Genomic DNA, 17,988 nt, shown 5'->3' on the forward strand with positions numbered 1-17,988 from the left:
GCAGCATATGTTTGGGCTGAGACTTCATTCATTCATATGCTCATACATTTATTCATTCACTCAATACATCTTATGGAGTTTTACCACGTGCCAGGCACTATTCTAGGACCAGGAATGTAGCTGTCATGAAAGCAGACAAGTCCCTGTTCCTGTAAAACTTACAGTCTAGTAGGAGAAAGATAATATGCAAGCCAAATTGACATATGCTACGCAAGGAACTAAAATATCCGATATCAACACATGCTATGCAAAGAACTAAAATAGGCTGATGTAGAAGATAGCACCTGAGATTGGGTTGCTAGAGAAGCATCTCTAGGAAGTGCCATTCCAGTGGAGACTGAAGGACAATAAGAAAGGACCCATTAGAAGAAGATAGGAGGAGCTTTTCTACAGAGAGAGAACAGCCAGGGCAAAATCCTTAAATAGGGATGGGCTTGAAGTGCTCAAAGAACCAAATGGAGGACAACAGCTGCAGGGCAGTGGTTAAGGAGGAAGGGCCATGACTTAAGATGAGATAGCAAGCGTCTTAAAAATGGGTAGGACTTAGGAGGTGAAGCAGGGGAAGAAGTAGCTTTAGAAACATGCAGGCAGAGAGCACAGAAACAAAGGCATGGAAGCAGGAAATAGATCGGTATGTTTAAGTAACTTTAGGAAATTCATTTCTCCTGAGTTCAATACACAACAAAGATGGAATCCAGAATAGAGCATGGGTAAACTGGGTTTTTCATGAAGCTTCTGGCACTACATTTTGTTGTAGTTGAGCAAAGAGAACCGTCTCTCTAGAAGACGTATCCTCCGGGACATCTATAATCAATCTACCAGAAAAGACTACTCTAAAAAGTATACTCTTAGAAGGTTCAGATACTATATATTTGAGCTCTTGTTAAGCTTAGAAAGTGGGAAGCAAATGTAACCTTGCATATTTTATTTTATTCTAAACACAACCTCAGCTGTGTAAGCTGTCACCCACCCACCACTGGTGGGTTAAGCCACTCACAGCAGAGAGCTGGGGCTCAGTTCCACCTCTCCTAAGCCCAATGCTGTTTGCACTGCTGTCCAGTATCTCATTGACTGATTCAATGCACCTGCCTAGAATGATCCTCGCCATCAATTTATTCTATGGACCTTGCCTTCTACAGTTTTCCTTTGGCTTTATCTGTCTTCTCCCGTCTACTTCTCCTGTCTCCTCCTTTTCTGCCTACTTACAATTTAGAAAATATACTTTTCCGTTTTCCCTCAGCTAATCCTAATCAAGACCATGTTTTACGGAGGCTATTGTGTAGCTGAACAACTTCCTGTTTCTACTGACAAAAATGACGTAAATCCATATAAACTCAAAGATGAGATTAAAATGCTTGGACACATTTCTTCCTCTATACTGAGTCCCTGAGGAGTGTCGAAGTCTATGGGAATCCTCACAGATTTGAATTCTTCTAACAATTGAGAGTCTTATCAGTAGAACCAGATTCCTCGGAAAAGGCAGTGCTGAATTCACAGCAAGGAATTTAATTTAGGTTCACAATTTATCAAGTAAATGGTGACTTATGAGTAACTATTCAATATGTGTGTCATAACGGCCTGCTGCTGACCGACACTGTGCACTGAGATTGAAGCCATTTTGGGACATTATTTATATATCATATTAGAAGGAATCATGAAGTATACCAAGATAAAATATTTATTCAGGAGGAAACAAACAAAGGGTGAAATTTTCTTCCACTAGCAATGGCACATTTCACACTCTTAGACCACAAACGTCTAGCACATATCCCTCACTTAATGATGTAAATATGTAATTAAGGTGGCACTGGAGTTACGATGTCCAATGTAAATGAAGTTGAGAAATTCTGACTAAAAAATGCTCTCTGTTGCAGGAGCCATTTACTTTTTAAATTTCTGGATGTCCAAGATATGCCCAATATTTTCTAGTACTTTTCAATTAGGTGGCAAAATCAAGGGTGTCTACCAATGCCAGGATGTTCATGAACTTCAGCAATGACATGCACAATTACTGTGTCTTGAAAGGCTGACAATACACACACACACACACTTTTTTTTTTTTTTTTGAGGAAGATTAGCCTTGAGCTAATGTCTGCCACCAATCCTCCTCTTTTTGCTGAGCAAAACTGGCCCTGAGCTAACATCTGTGCCCATCTTCCTCTATTTTATATGTGGGATGCCTGCCATAGCATGGCTTAATAAGCAGTGCATAGGTCCATGCCCAGGATCCGAACCTGCGAACCCCAGGCCACTGTAGCAGAGTACGTGAACTTAACTGCTACGCCACTGGCCCAGCCCCTATATATCTTTTTGTAAATGGTAAATCCCTGACATACTCAGGAAAAAGGACATTCTACAGCATGAATAAAAACTAGAAGGCAAGACAGAAGGCAATGACTGGCCAGGCTGCTAAAAGGAAATACTTGTGAGAAAGTTTGTCCCGATGTTTTTGTTTTTTTCTTTTGGGTGGAAAAGATTTGCTCTGAGCTAACATCTGTTGCCAATCTTCCTCTCTCTCTTTTGTTTTCTTCTCCCCAAAGCCCAGTGCATAGTTGTACATTATAGTTGTAAGTCCTTCTAGTTCTTCTACGTGAGCACCATAGCATAGCTACTGACAGATGAGTGGTGTGGTTCCACACCCAGGAACTGAACCCGGGCCACTCAAATGCAGCGTGCCGAACTTTAAAGACTAGGCTATCCGGGCTGGCTCTGTCCCAATTTTTAGATGTAAAACATTTCTAGAGACTACAGCTTAAAGGCAGGTGCTTGGCAACCTTCACCTCTTTGATAATAGTGGAGACTGTCAAAAAAGCACATAAACTTGGTTCAAAGAAAAAGATGAGCCAATACAAGGCAGGATCCAAGAAACAGAACATAAAAGTGCAAAACATCAAAAATGACTATTTTCTTTTCATTTGCCAGTGTTTCTTTTTACCCAAACTTAAAGAAAGGATATTTTTCAGGGCTTAAAACTTGTCTTTTGTAACACCAAGTTGTGACAAGAAACAAACATTAATTTAACTGACATAATTAAAAATGAAATTAATATCAGAGTTACCTGAAATTCTAATCCATAGTTTTCTCTGCAGAATTCTCTCAATTTAGGATACACATTTTCTCTCAGTGCCTGTCTTTCTGCTCCTGTGTCTGTGGCAGAAAAACAAATACATAGAAAGTGAGTTATGTCCACATATATATATTTCTGGAAAAAAATGAAAGCTTACAAACAAATACTAACATTAATACAATCAAGTTGGGGTGCCACACTGTGAAATGCCGTGGTATTTGACTGCCGAGGGAGTGCTACTCTTACTGGAGCCAGGAGGGCACAGATCCCTCCAACCAGGCACACACAGGAAGCCCGCAGGATGGAGGGGTGCCCCACTGCTCAGTTCTGTATGTGCCGGCAGACCTGCGGAGTCACAGTTGATTCTTTCTGCCCACAAAGACTCTCATGTGAGCTCTTAAATAGCCACAACTACACTGCCTTTGGAAGAGGCAGAAGAAAACATTGTAGGGCTAGCCCCATTAAGTGTAAAAGTTTCAAAACACCCACAGGCTTTGATTAATTTAGTTACTGATTTCCAAAAAATCCGGATTCTATCATCATCTCCTATAGTATTTAGTAATAAGCAACTTTTACAAATTCAGTACAGCTTCCATGCAGTTGGCACGGTAGTTGGGAGAGACAAACTGTGGGAGGCAACACCTGAACCTAGCAGATTCCGCACACAGATTTGATTGGCCGGTCTAATAAGTAACATCTCCCTCTGGGCTTAGGGACTGCCCGTTTATCAGAGGAGGAAATTTTTTCACATGTGCCACACTATGTAATAGCTTCAGAATAAAATGTTTTCATTATCCACGTCATTAAAAAAATACAAGAAACAGAGAATCTGAAATGAGAACCACAGAATATGTAAGTATTTAATGTTGAATGTTTGCACAGAAAGGGATTCCAAAGCCACCTGTGCTGGACATTGTTCCACATCAATGATAACACCATAAGATTCTTACAGCAAAGAGAGGCTGTGCCTTGCCCAACCAACTTCAGTGAAAGATGAGAAACAGAGCTTTTAAAAATTAGGTTAATGTGTTATCTAGTGAAAAATACCATTTGCTAAATATACCTCAATCCCAGCCATAATTATGAAACGTTTGCATACCACATTTATAACTAAGGAACCAATTTAAAAGAATTTCCTTATTATTCTCAAGCACATCTGTCAATGCAAATTCAACCATATGCGTGGTGACCTACTCCACTTTCCTACTGTTTTCAAGCCTATTTTGAGACACAAATACCCAATCTGGAGTCTGAAATGCAGCTGCAGCCTGACAGAGTGACAGGAACCAGTATTTCCATGGAAATCAAACATTCAATACAAGGTCTTCTAGATTACCCTGTGACCCACACAAACAGGATCTTTTCCAACCGTAGATCCAACATGGCCCTAAATCCATAGGGAAAGCAGGAGGACCAAACTGAGGAGGGGTGCACTTGAGTAGAGCCACGTACTCTGACTGCACTGGTGGAGGCAGTATACCAAGCTTTTAGATGATTTACATAATCTTGGGATTAGATGCCCACCCTCTCTCACCCCACTTTAAAGGCCAAAAACACTAACTTCACAATAAAGCTGATAATATTCAATCTTTCTAAAAGGCTACAGATGTTTAAAACCCAAATTTAAGACGTCATTTTAAAAATAAATACTACCAGATGTGGAAGTTGGTAAAATATTAAAAAAGGATTATTGTTAAAATATTCTAAAAAAATTGGCATAAAAATAATACATGAAAAAAATTATTAAATGATATAAGGAGCAGACCTTATTTGTTTCTTAAAAATGTTACTGTAACTCTTATTACTAGGTACTGAGATCTGAATGTGCATGAGGAAGGTAGATAAGACAGAAATATAGTATCAAATTACTAATATTTACTGAGTGCTTACTGTAGTCTAGTAGTGTGCTAAGTATTTCCATGTGTATTTTCTTAGTCACTTCTGACAACAACCCTATGAAGCAAGTAAAATTACTCTTCTCTTTTTTTTTTAATAAGAAGAAACTGAAACAAAGAGGAGTTCAGAGACTTGCCTGATACATGTGACCACTAAGTTGGAGAACGCAAATTTGAATCTAGAAATCCGTATGCCATAGTTTGCTCTAACCATGGAAAATGTGCAGCTGTGCAAAGAATCAGTTTTTGAAAATGACAAATGCAATAACTTCACAGAATGGTTAAGGGACAGTGAAGTCTTAGTAGTTATGAAACAAAAAAAATCTGAGTTATCCCTGATGGATTCTTCCTTTTCTGTAATACACCCTTCAACAGTCAACCCATCAATAAGTTCTCTTGCTCCATCTGTCTCTAAACAAACCCTGAATTAATCTACTTCTTTGCACCACTGGTGCAAGCCAAACTCATCTCTCATCTGGATTCCATCTCCTTGTTTCCATACTTGCCTCCATCAATCTATTCTCCACAGAGCAGCCAGATTGATTTTTTTAAAATGTAAATCAGATCACATCACTATCTTGTCTAAAACTCTCCAGCAGCTCTTCCTGGAAAGGAAATCCACACTCCTTCCCTTGAACGTTCTCCCTCTCCCTAGCTCCTCTCTTACCACTTTCCCTGTTCATGTTACTCCAGCAGCACTGGCGTTCATTTGGTTCCTGGATTACATTCCCACTTGTGGCCTGTGCTTTAGCTATGGCTTCCTCCTGGAATGCTTGGTCCTGTGATCATCTCAAGGCATCTGTCATTCAAGTGTCAGCTTTAATGCCACCTCCCTAGAGAGGTCTTCTCCGAGCACTCCATCTACAGAACCACTGTCTAGCACTTCACCTTCTTTACATTCTTTGCACGTTGCTCATCACTATTGTTGGTATTTATTTGTTTACTGTCTCCCCCACTGCACTGAGCTCAAAGGGAGTCAGAATCTTCCTTTGTCTCATCCACTGCTGTATCCCCAGGGATTAGAGCCGCACTCAATTAAGGAATGAGTGAATGAGAAAACCCACACAAGCACCAGTGACAGAAGTGAGCTGACAGACAGTGCTTCCCTGCAATTACCTCCACAAACAGAAAGCCTTCCTATTTTACAATTTGTCATTGCATGGACACAGAATCAAGACCACGTGAAATTCTGGAAATAAATGATGGGGTGTAGAAAGCTGGTTTCATGAAATAAGTGAATGACTGAAATACTAATTTCTTTTCTGGTTTCTGAGTTTCTGGCAGAATACTAATTCATTTTACCAAGTTATGTTGAACCTTTCTAAAAATGTGAAGGAAGTGTATGCATTTATCTGACAGGCATTCTGTGTTAACACTTATAAAAATGACTCAGATTTTCCTATTTTTGTATTAATTATGATGATTGGCTCCAGAAATGGAAAAGTAACTAAGATAAAATGGATTATGATGGGTGACAGATAAACTGGCTTAATTATATGAAAAACCTGATTCATACCGACAGCAAATCTGGATGGTTGGCAATTAAAAAGCATTAGAATGTCATGGACAGGAAAAATTAAGTCACAGAACATCACACATAAAAAGGGACCTCTTGAAAGAGTGTAGATTAGAGACAAGGTATGTCATCATTATTCTTTATACATAGTCATTGGATCCATTTGTGTCTGCCCAGCTCTTAATGCTTTGAAAAGCTGCATTAACACTTTGGCAGCACTAACTATTAGGTTTTTAAGGAGTTGCTTTCTCAATAATTCCTCAATGATTTCAGAGTTAATGAAAGTCTTTGTGCATGTCTGAGTTACCCACAGGAAGAACATCAGTTGGGGGAGAATTATTAATCAATACCATTATCCTACTTCAAGAAAGGTTTAGATTAATTTCAAATATTTATTAAAAATAAGAGTGCGCCAAAATGATCATGTTGGAGTGGGACCTCTTACTGCCCTACCCCCCCACCCCAAACTTAAGGCCACGGACATCAGATTAAGTCATTGCCCTCTTGGCAGCTCAGAAAACTTATTTACAAGCCACCATACATCTTCTGCTACAACTGTCAGTCCAGCCTGGTCTCCTAGGTTTCTGTATGTTCGCTCTTGCCTGGATTCTTCCTCTTATCTGGCCCCTCAGCCAATGATTCATCTGGACATCCTGTCTGGTCTTTGTTGTTTAGGTTAATTTCTTGTTTGGCAACTTCCCAGAGGCTGTCTCCTCTTTACACCCTCTAAGTCTGTGTCCAACCAGCCATACACCCCCTTATTTCACTGTCACCAAATTCTGTCAGTTTTATCAAAAACATCTCTTGAACTTGGCCATTGTCTATTTTTGCACTCACCATCTCTCAACTCTGAGGGTCCGAATCACCTACTTGATTGACCTGTTACGTGTCCTTCCTCATTGCAGTGTGATGCTCCACAAAGCTGCCGGAGGTAAACCCGAAGACAAGACGGAAGTGAAAGCTCAGAATTCCCCATCTATTGCATCCCCCTTGCTTGGCAGACTCCAACCCTTCTGAGTCCCAATCAAGGGCAGCACACTTTGTGAATTCTTACTAGTCAGAGACAGGCATGCCCACTCCAGGTCACCTCCATATAACATCATGTATTGTACTTTATTATAGTTATTTATTTTTAGTTTGTCTCTTCAATTAGATTTGTGAGTTCATGGAAGCCAGGGACTTTTTCCTACATCTTTACATCACAGAAAGTAGAGCATATTAATACTCAACAAACGAATGAGCAAATAGATGCTATCATAATGAAAACGCTAATTAAACCCAACTAAAGTATGAATTTATCTCCATAAAGCTAACATAAGTCAAAATCCAATGTCATTTGCAAGTTAATTGTTGACTCTGTTGACAGCTTAGATAGTCATGGGTGAATCTGTGGTGATGCTACAAAATATATGACAAAGTATGGCACAGTGAAGAGCTTAGCAGATCCTCTTCCCAATAAGCAATAATAAAATTAGAGAAAATTGTCAAAAGAAGCATTTTAATGCTCTGTAAATCAACGAAAGACCAAAGGCATAAAACAAATTGGGAAGTGATTATTCATGAAAAAACTGAACTTGGGTATGAACAGTGGGAGTCTATGAGATTCTTGCCTGGGGCTTCCTCTATCCTCCCTTAAACACACCCCCCATCTCAGAGAAAGTAAAGCTGTAAACATCAACAACTTCACTGCCAGAGAGGACTTGCTTGATTTGGAGCCCAGCACGGGAAAACTCCATGCCCATTAGCATTGTTAGCAGTAGTAGCAGTCTCAGAGATGGATAAATGGGGAAGCCCAGTGGTTCAGCTAGCCTACGGCTTCATCCAAATTTAACAAGGAGATCAAGGAAATGAACAGCTGTGGAGAGCACTGATAAGCTCTGCAAATTCGTGGCTGATGGGAAGGCTACCCACCAACACAAGAGACTAAAAGCTATCCACATATTCTTGCTGACTTCGAGCCTGTATACATGGTAGTGAAAGCATGAGAAGGCTTGGTGGAAAGCAAAAGCTGGGACAGACTTAAACAGTGATTAAACTAACATCACTAACTGACACTAAGCTATGCACACAATGGGTGAACCCTAGGAAGCCAGGCATCATCATCATCAAATAACTGGGCAGAGATATCAGCAGCCCATACCATGGGGAACATATTTCACAGACTGGTCCAGGCAAGTTACTGAACAAACCAAAAAACACAAACAAATTAAAAAACTGCACTCGGAGGTAAAAATCAGAATCTAAATTTGCTGTAATATAGTACCTAAAATGTGTAGTTTTAAACAAAAAACTATAAGATATACAAAGAAACAGTAAAATGTGACACATATTCAGGAGAAATAAGCAGTCACTAGAAATCGTCCCTGAGTGGGTTCATATGCTGGATTTAGCTGACAAAGACTTCAAAACAGCTATTACAAATATATTCAAAGAACTTAAGGTAACCATGTTTAAAGAAGAAAGAAAAATTAACAAGACCCCAGAAACCTGTGGGACAACATCAACTGCAGTGGTAAATATGTAAAGGGAGTCCCAGAAGGATAGGAGAAAGAGAAAGGAAATAAATTCAAAGAAAGAATTGCCACAACGTCCCAAATTTAATGGAAAACATTAATCTACACATCCAAGAAATTCAAAGAGCCCAAGTAGTATAAACACAAAGAGGTCCACATTTAGACACATGGTCAAACAGCTGAAAACAAAGATAAAGAGAAAATCTTGAAAATAGCAAGAGAACATGTCTCACTACACGTGGGAAAAAATACAATTAATCGTTGACTTCTCCTCAGAAGGAAGGGAAGCCAGAAGGCAATGGAATGGCATAGACAAAGTACTGAAAAAAAAGTCAACCAAGAATTTCTATATCCAACAAAACTACATAAAAAATGACCTGGGAGACACTACGCTAAGCGAAATAAGCCAGACACAGAAAGACAATTACTGTATGATTTCACTTATATGTAGAATCTAAAATAGTCAAACTCATAGAAGTGGAGAGTAGAATGGTGATTGTCAGCAGCTGGAGGAAGGGGAAAATAGGGAGAAATTGGTCAAGGGTACAAAGTTTCAGTTATGCAAGATGAATATGTTGTGGAGCTCTAACATACAGCAATGTGACTATAGTTAACAATTCTGTATTGTATACTTTAAATTTGCCAAGAGGGTAGATCTTAACTGCTTTCACCACAAAGAAAAGAAAAAAAGAGATTAACTATGTGAGGTGACGAATATGTTAATTAGCTCGATTGGGGTGATTATTTCACAACCTAAATGTATATCAAAAACATCAAATTTTATACCTTAAATATATACAATTTATTTTTGTCAATTATACCTCAATAAAATTGAAAAAAGAAAGTGACGTAAGGGCATTACCAAATGCAACTAGAGTCGTGGTTAGAAAGAAATCTCTCTCTTAAACACCTATCGCAGAAATGAAAGGTCTCAAATCACTAAGTTAGGATTCCACCTTAAGAAACTAGGAAAAGAAGAGCAAACTCAACCTAAAGCAAGCTGAAGGAAGGAAACGAAGATTAAAGTGGAAACCAATTAAATAGAAAATAGAAAAAAAAACAACCCAAAAAGTTGGTTTTTGGAAAGATCAGTAAAATTTACAAACTTTCAGCCAGGTTGACCAAGAAAAAAAGAAGACAAATTATCAAAATTAGAAATGTAAGAGGTGCCACATCACATACTGATACTACATAAGTTAAAAAAAATTATAAGGGTATACTATGAACAATAACTTCATTTCTAACAAATTAGAAAACTTGGATTAAATGAACAAATTCTAGAAACAGACAAATCACTGAAACTGATTCAAGAAGAAAAAGAAAATCTGAAGAGACCTATAACAAATAAAAATTTGAATTACTTATTATTAATCTTCCCAAAGAAAATCACCAGCCCAGAGTATTTAACTGGTAAATTATATCAACACTTAAAGAACAAACAATCCTTTACAAACACTTTCAGAAAACAGAGTAGAAGGAATACTTCTCAACCTATTCTTTAAGTATATTACTCTAAGTCCAAAACCAAACAAAGACCTCAAAAGAAAAAATACAAAACTACAGACCAATATATCCCTCATGAATATAGATGCAAAAATCCTTAACAAAATATTAGCCAGCCAAGTCCAGCAACATACACACCATGACCAAGTGGGATTTATTACAAGAATGAGAGGTTAGTTTAACATTTGAAAATTAATGTAATAGGCCATGAAAATAGCAGAAATAGCCATAGGATCACTCCACAGATGCAGAAAAGACATTTGACAAAACCTAACATCTATTCAGGACAAAATCAGCCGCAGTGAACAGAAAGGAACTTCCTCGCCCTGAGAAAGGGCATCTACACAAAAGCCTACCATTAGCACCATGCTTCATGGTGTAAGGCGGAATGTTTTCCCCCTATGATCAGGAGCAGCTTCTTGTCACTTCTAGTCAACATTTTACTGGAGGTTTTAGTCAGTGCAGTAAAGGAAAAATTTAAAAAGAAAGGTATCTAGATTGGAAAGGAACAAATAAAACCATTTTTATTTTCAGATGACAAGACTTTGTATATAGAAAATCCTGAGGAATCCAGAGAAAAAATACAATAATAAATGAGTTCAGCAAGGTCGTTGGATAGACTATACAAAAATCAATGGTATCTCTTTATACTCACAATGAACAATCCAAAAATGAAATAAAAAACAACTGCATTTATAACAACATTAATAAAACACTGAAAAATGAATTTAACAAAAGAAATGCAAGACATACATTGTAAGCTATAAAACTTACAGAGAGAAAGAAGATCTAGATGAAGAGACATTTCATGTCCAGGGATGGAAGACTCAATGTGGCTAGAACGGCATGCCTCATCAATTACAGGCTTGAGATTCTCCAAACTGATCTACAGATCTAACGCAAATCCCAGCACACTTTGCAATTATTTTTTGAGTACATTATTGAAATGAAATATAAAAAGCACACCTTAGTCAATCTTGCTCATTACCTGTTGTTAGCTACACCAACTGGCATTAGAGAAGACAGTGGAGGGTCTGAGTGTGGTTCTAGAACCAAACTCCCTATGTCTGAATCTCAACTCCTTCACCTACTAGCTGTGTGATCTTGGGCAAATTAGTACATCTTTCTGGGTCTCAATTTTTTTTTTTATTTGTCACATGGAATCAACATTACTAATATCAACCTTATGAGGTTGTTCTGAAGTTTAAATGGAGTCTTTAAACAACACCTGACATATGGTAAATGCTCAATAAATGATTGCAATTATTTGATCAAAAAATTGGGGGATCAAAGATTTATTAAAGCATATTTTTAAATTTATGATAATTTTCAGTACAAAAGATTAATAGTAAAGTAGCTACAACAATCATGATATCTTGTCCCAGAATGTATTTCTTAAAATGATTACATTTTCTAGATATTTTTCAAAGCTTTAGGGAAAATCATTAGTGAAAATATAAATTTCTTTATTTTTTAAAAAATATCATCAGCTTATCAAAATACTCTTAAAAGCTTCCAGTGGGAATTCACTAACTGTATTATTTCTACACCTCAATATGTCTTAGGAAAAAAGAGTAAATTTTAAAGGATAACAATGCTAGACTTGTTTCTGGTAAAATTGAGGGAAAAAAAAACGCTGCATAAAATATCATACTAAAAACTAAAACACGGCATGAAATATTTTAAAATATCTTTTTAAATGTGTCAGTGGGAATAAAACTAGGCAATGCGGAGAGGCCCAACGCACAGTGGAAGCAGGAATCTGGGAAAGTAAGGGATCCCTGAAGCCAGCTTTTGGTTGTTTTTCTGTTAAACCCTGGTGACCTCTGGGGTTGATTTTTTCTTCTGTGGGTGCATGGCAGATTGGAAACAAAGCACAGAGCCCCACTCAGAATGATGAGTCTAACAGGAAAACCTCAAACAGGCCGTGACCCCAAAGAGCTATATCTTCAGTGTGAGGGTGAATCAGAAATAAATCTTCATCAACAAGAAAACTTGCTGCCATAACATTTGCATTAGGTGGAGGAAAAAACAATCTCCTTGATATCGGTAATCACAAGCTGGGCCTCTTGCAGATGAGCAGTGCAAATTCATCCTATTTAAGTTCTGACAAATTTCAGGCCTATAATTTATTTTAAAATAGTCCTGTTTTGGTAGTGACCCCTGGTGCTTGAGAAGCATACTTTGTAACAATGCCTTAAGGAATTCCAGCAAATTGAGAGTTCCAAGGAATATCAAGACACACACACACACACACACACACACACACACACCAAAAATCAATACACACACAAGGAAATCAGGCACGATGAGTGAGAAGCCAGCTGAAACAAACAACAAAAAAATCAGCTGAATCAGATCTACAAAGAACTAAGGAATTATCTAGAATACAAAACAAGTACTTAATTTGTCCAAAGGAATAAAAGTAGGCATTGAACAAAACAGTAGGAATAAGAAACCAAGAACAACAATAAAGCAGATTCAAAAAAGAACTTAATACTACTTCTAGAAATGAGAAATACTTAAACTCAATGGAATAAACAACTGAAAAAGATGAGTGAACAGAAAGACAGATGTGAACAAATTATCCAGAATACAGTACAGAGAGACAAAGGAATGAAAAATATGGGAGGTTAGGAGATATGGATAATATACTGAAATCTAACATACACCTTTTGAGTTCCAGAGGGATGGAGAAGAGAGGATCAGGGAGAGGCAGTACTGGAAGAAATAATGGCTGAATATTTCCCCGATTCGTTGAAAGATACCAGTCTCGAGATTCAGGGAGGCCAACAAATTCCAGGCATGATAAATATAAAGAATTCCAAATAAATACAGAAATTTCATTTCATAGTGAAAATGAAGACCACCGAGCAAGAGATCTTAAAACAGCCAGAGAAAAAAGAGAGATTACCTACAACATAATGACAATTATATTTTAAGCTGACTTCGCACCAAAAGACTGGAATATTATCTTCACTATGCTAAGAGATAATCAACTGTCAGCCTAGAATAACCAACAAAACTATCTTTGAGAAAAACGGCAAATGAGGATATTTTTAGAAAAACAAAAAGTGAATTTCCTGCTATCTTCCTTTACAAGGAAATTCTAAAGGATATATTTCAGGTAAAGAAAAATTGTCCAAAATGGAAAGTTTGAGATGCAAAAAGTGTTGGTGTACAAAGAAACTGGTAAATGCATAGCTAAGCCTAAAAGAAATTAGTTGCATAAAATAATGTTTAATTTTTGGGGTTAAAAATGATAGAATTAAAATCTTAGATAAAACAGCATGTAAATCAGGGGTGATGAGAATTAAAACGAAAAATAATGTTCTGAATGTCTTCATTCTTTGTTCAGTCAGCTTAAAATTTTGAGGACAGCCATTAAACTAGACATTAAACGTCATAACCACACATGTTGTTGAAGAAACTTAAATACTTCTTTGTGCTTTATTATAACAAAACAGATTTTTCTTTTAACAAATAGATCCTGCTTATTATGAAGTGATTCACAGTAAATGAAATTACTGCAAAATTAGTGACTTCAGAGTTTTCAGTTTCTTTGTAATTTGAGAAAGAATGTCTTCAAATTAGCATAATTCATCTCTAATTTTTCTCTTCCTTTCACGTTAAGGTCTATTTAAAGAACACTCAGTAAGAACTCTACGTGGTATCTCAGATCTACTCATTCAAAAAATGCATAATTTGAATTTCACACCCCAATAGTATGACTTCACTCACATATAGTTCTAAACAGGGCTTGCCACATTAAAATTTATTGGTTGCTACAGGGTTTCTTTCAAAATAAAAGCCACACAAGGCATAGCCCTGCCCTGAGCACTCAACAACAGATTGGGGCCAGACAGCAGTCAACTAAGAATGGGATTCCCAATAATGCATAGTAAGTTCTAGAACAGAAGTATAAGCAAAATGCCACTGAAGCATAGAGAGAGGAATAATTAATTTTGTCTGATTACCAGAGAAGATAATTATTTAGGACATGAAATATAAACAAGATTTTCCCAGGTAGAAAGGAAGAAACACCTTCCGGAAGAGGTAGAAGCACGAGCAAAATGAACAAGGCTTAACAAGTGTGCGATGTGTTTGAGGACCACGAAGTAGCACAGTTTGTTAGAGAACAATGTACAGGGGTTATAATTAGTCTATCAGTTACAAGTCTTTCAAGGTTCCTCTGTGTGCTGGGAATTTGGGGGTGTAATAGCAATTCTTTCTCATAATCAAATGGAAAAGAAAAGGATACGTACAGAACAAAAGTAATTCATTACACATTTCAGTCAACTATAAGAAAAACATCTGTCACACCACATCCAAAATGCAGCTGTCCCTTCACTGACGGGGGTCTGCCTGCACCTGGCTGACCTGTCTGCTTTCAAGTAATTCATCAATCAGCCAGTCCTCCATCTGCCCAGACCCCATGCTGTACCCAGCACTCTGATGAGTGTCAGGGCACCAAAGGAAACACTGCATGGTCCCCAACACAAAGGAACTTGTATTTTAGACACAGGCACAACTAAGCTTCCCATAGAAGATAGAAAATGATTCTATGTTAAACTGAATGAAGCACATTCTAGACACAAGACTGGTTTTGAGGCCCAAGTTGGGGAAGGTTTTAGAGAAGCTATGACTTGAAAATGAGTAGAATTCAGAAAAAGAAGAGGGTAGAAAAGACAGCTTTCCTGATGGAGAAAAAGACCTGGGGCTTATTAAAGAAAGAGGCAGGGGTCAGCGAAGACAACTTCCTAATGGAGTAGGGAAATCAAGTTATGGTACTGGGACCACATGACTGAGGGTCTTGAAAATGAGGAGTCTGGATTTGATGAAGTGGACGGGGCAGTGGTAAGCGTGATCATATGGAAAGGAACAAAGGGAAACATTCTGTATGGCAGAGTTGCCAAAGAAGAAACTGGAATAGGGAGGACTGCTTGCAAATAGCTACAAATCCAAATATGAGGTGAAGAGCCTTATACCTTGATTACAGCAGGAAAAGAAAGCAAGCAAAGGGGAGACATTTAAAAGGAAATTGAATGACATTAGATATACAAGAAAAAGATGGCATAATATGGCTATTAAGAGGAATCTTGGGTTTGAATACTGGCTTGGTTAAACATAAAGGGCATGTCCTAGGGTTAGTTCATAAGCCTTTAAAAACTTCAGGGAATTTCCATACTATCTACATCATGGGGATGAAATCAATATAAACTACTCCTCACGTAGTAACTTCTCAGAAAAAGTTGGCTGTACTACCAACACCACCGCTATCACCGTCATACCAGAGTGACCAAAATTTTTCAACTTATAAAATAACTATTTTGGGGCTGGCCCAGTGGCGCAGCGGGTGCTTCGGCGGCCCGGGGTTCGCCGGTTCGGATCCCGGCCGCGGGACATGGCACCACTTGACATGCCATGCTGTGGCAGGCGTCCCACATATAAAGTAGAGGAAGACGGGCATGGATGTTAGCTCAGGGCCAGTCTTCCTCAGCAAAAAGAGGAGGATTGGCAGCAGTTAGCTCAGGGCTAATCTTCCTCAAAAAACAAACAAAAAACTATTTTCTCCTTGTAATTGACAGGTATTTTCTGCAAAAATACTTTGAGACTATATAAATATCCTGTTGTTCCTCAACCTTTCACCCACTAGTTAGACCATCCATTAAGCATCCTTGCCTGAATTATTACAGTTGGAAAATAGCAATTTTCTATTTCCATCATCTTTTACATTAATTAACTTTCTATTGTAATGAAAAGCTCTCTTCCTTCTCACCCACCCATACTTTCATCCACCCACCCAACCATCCACCTACCTCAGTAGGGATGTTTACATTAATTATAAAGGGAAAAATAGTAATAGACAAAAAAAAAGTAGTCCTTAACTGTTATCAAATGGGAGCTGGCCTAGGTCTCACAGCTAGGTACGGTGTTCTCTTGGTGAATGTAAATAATTTCATTCAACACCAATAGCAGACAAGGTCACTCTGTGATGGTGATGGAAAACAAAACCACTCCATTATCATACATGGACACAGAAAAAAATAAGACTACTATCCAAACCACAAAAAATGACCAAACATCCCCCTCTCCCTACTGACATGAGTCACTGCTGCGTCTTCATCAAATACAGGTTTAGCTTTGTTCCATTCCTCTTGCCTCCTAGATACAAATTACAAGGATAACCAATAATGAAACTGCCTGTTTCCTGACAGCACCCACTCTAGAGGAAAACCACACTTCCTTGAAACTTCTCCCCAAATAACCAAACATAAGACCAAACCTGGCAATACTCTCTCACTGAGATGCCCCCCAGTTTCATGGGGTGCACTCTCCCTCGTTGCAGTGAGCCAAGAAACCCAACTTTGTTCAACCACAGGTGTGTTCCTGGGAGTCTTTGACTGGAGGACATCAACAATAATCTTGTAGTGGAGAAACCTGGCAGATAGCACCTTAACTAAGTGATCAATTAACGTTACCAGAAACAGAACAAACAGACATCATATTCCTTCTGAGAGGATGTACTAAAGAGAACACATCACTTTTATAATATTCCTGACAAAAGAGCATATATAAATTCAATCATGAACAAAAATCAGACAAACCACACTGAAAACATTCTAGAAGATAACTGATGTATACTCTGCGAAAACATTAACATCAAGAAATAGGGAGACTGAGGAACTGTACCAAGTTAAAGATGGCTAGAGAGACGTGAGAGCTGAGTGCAACACAGGATCTAGCATTGTTGGAACAAGTGGTAAATCCTAATAAGATCTATAGATTAGGCAAGATTGAATTTATGTTAATTCCCTGATTTTCATAATTATATTGTGGTTATGTAAGAATGTTGTTATTTTTAGGAAATATACATTGAAGCATTTAGATGCAAAGGATACACGTATGTGTGACAATTATATGTGTGATTACCCAGATACATAGAAAGAGAGAGAGGGATAAAAGAAGATGTGGTAGAATACTAACATTTGGGGAATATAGGTGAAGGGCATACATAAATTTTTTACTCTTCTTGCAACTTTTCTGTAAGTCTTAAATTACAGCCGGTTCTTGTTATTTGCCGTAATGTTCTATGAAATTGCTGTGAACACAATTAGTGAATGCTGAAGCACTGCTCCTAAAAGAAATACATGGTTAGGTTCCTGGTAATCTCTAGTCACAACATTTTCATCAACTTATCAGTGCATAACCTTGTTATATGTTTGTTTTAAGACACCTTATTTAAATATATCGTTGATTTACTAACATTGGTCAACAGCACTATAACTTGTGCCTGAACCAAGCTTATCTACACATATGTTTCTCCCTAGGGCACTTCACAGCCCTTGTGTCCTTAGGAATGCCATACGGCACTTCAGTACTGTACTTTGGGGGCGTTTCACATAGCAAAGTCACCAAGAAAAGCCTCAAAGACATGAAAAGCATAGCACTAGGTAGACTATGAAAAGAACACGTGTTTGCAGTACGAGAGCT

At 38.0% G+C, this 17,988-nt stretch overlaps 1 protein-coding gene across 1 annotated transcript in view; it reads right to left on the reverse strand.

Moving 5' to 3' along the window:
* NWD2 (NACHT and WD repeat domain containing 2) overlaps positions 1-17,988 on the reverse strand; it is a 159,249-nt gene that overhangs the window by 91,181 nt on the left and 50,080 nt on the right. Inside the window, exon 2 of the mRNA XM_046657326.1 lies at positions 3,059-3,147. Within this exon, the coding sequence (XP_046513282.1) occupies positions 3,059-3,147 (89 nt within the window). The remainder of the gene's footprint in view (positions 1-3,058; positions 3,148-17,988) is intronic.

The sequence above is a fragment of the Equus quagga genome, chromosome 3 (assembly GCF_021613505.1).
Source record: "Equus quagga isolate Etosha38 chromosome 3, UCLA_HA_Equagga_1.0, whole genome shotgun sequence".
NCBI classification, from domain to species: Eukaryota; Metazoa; Chordata; class Mammalia; order Perissodactyla; family Equidae; genus Equus; species Equus quagga.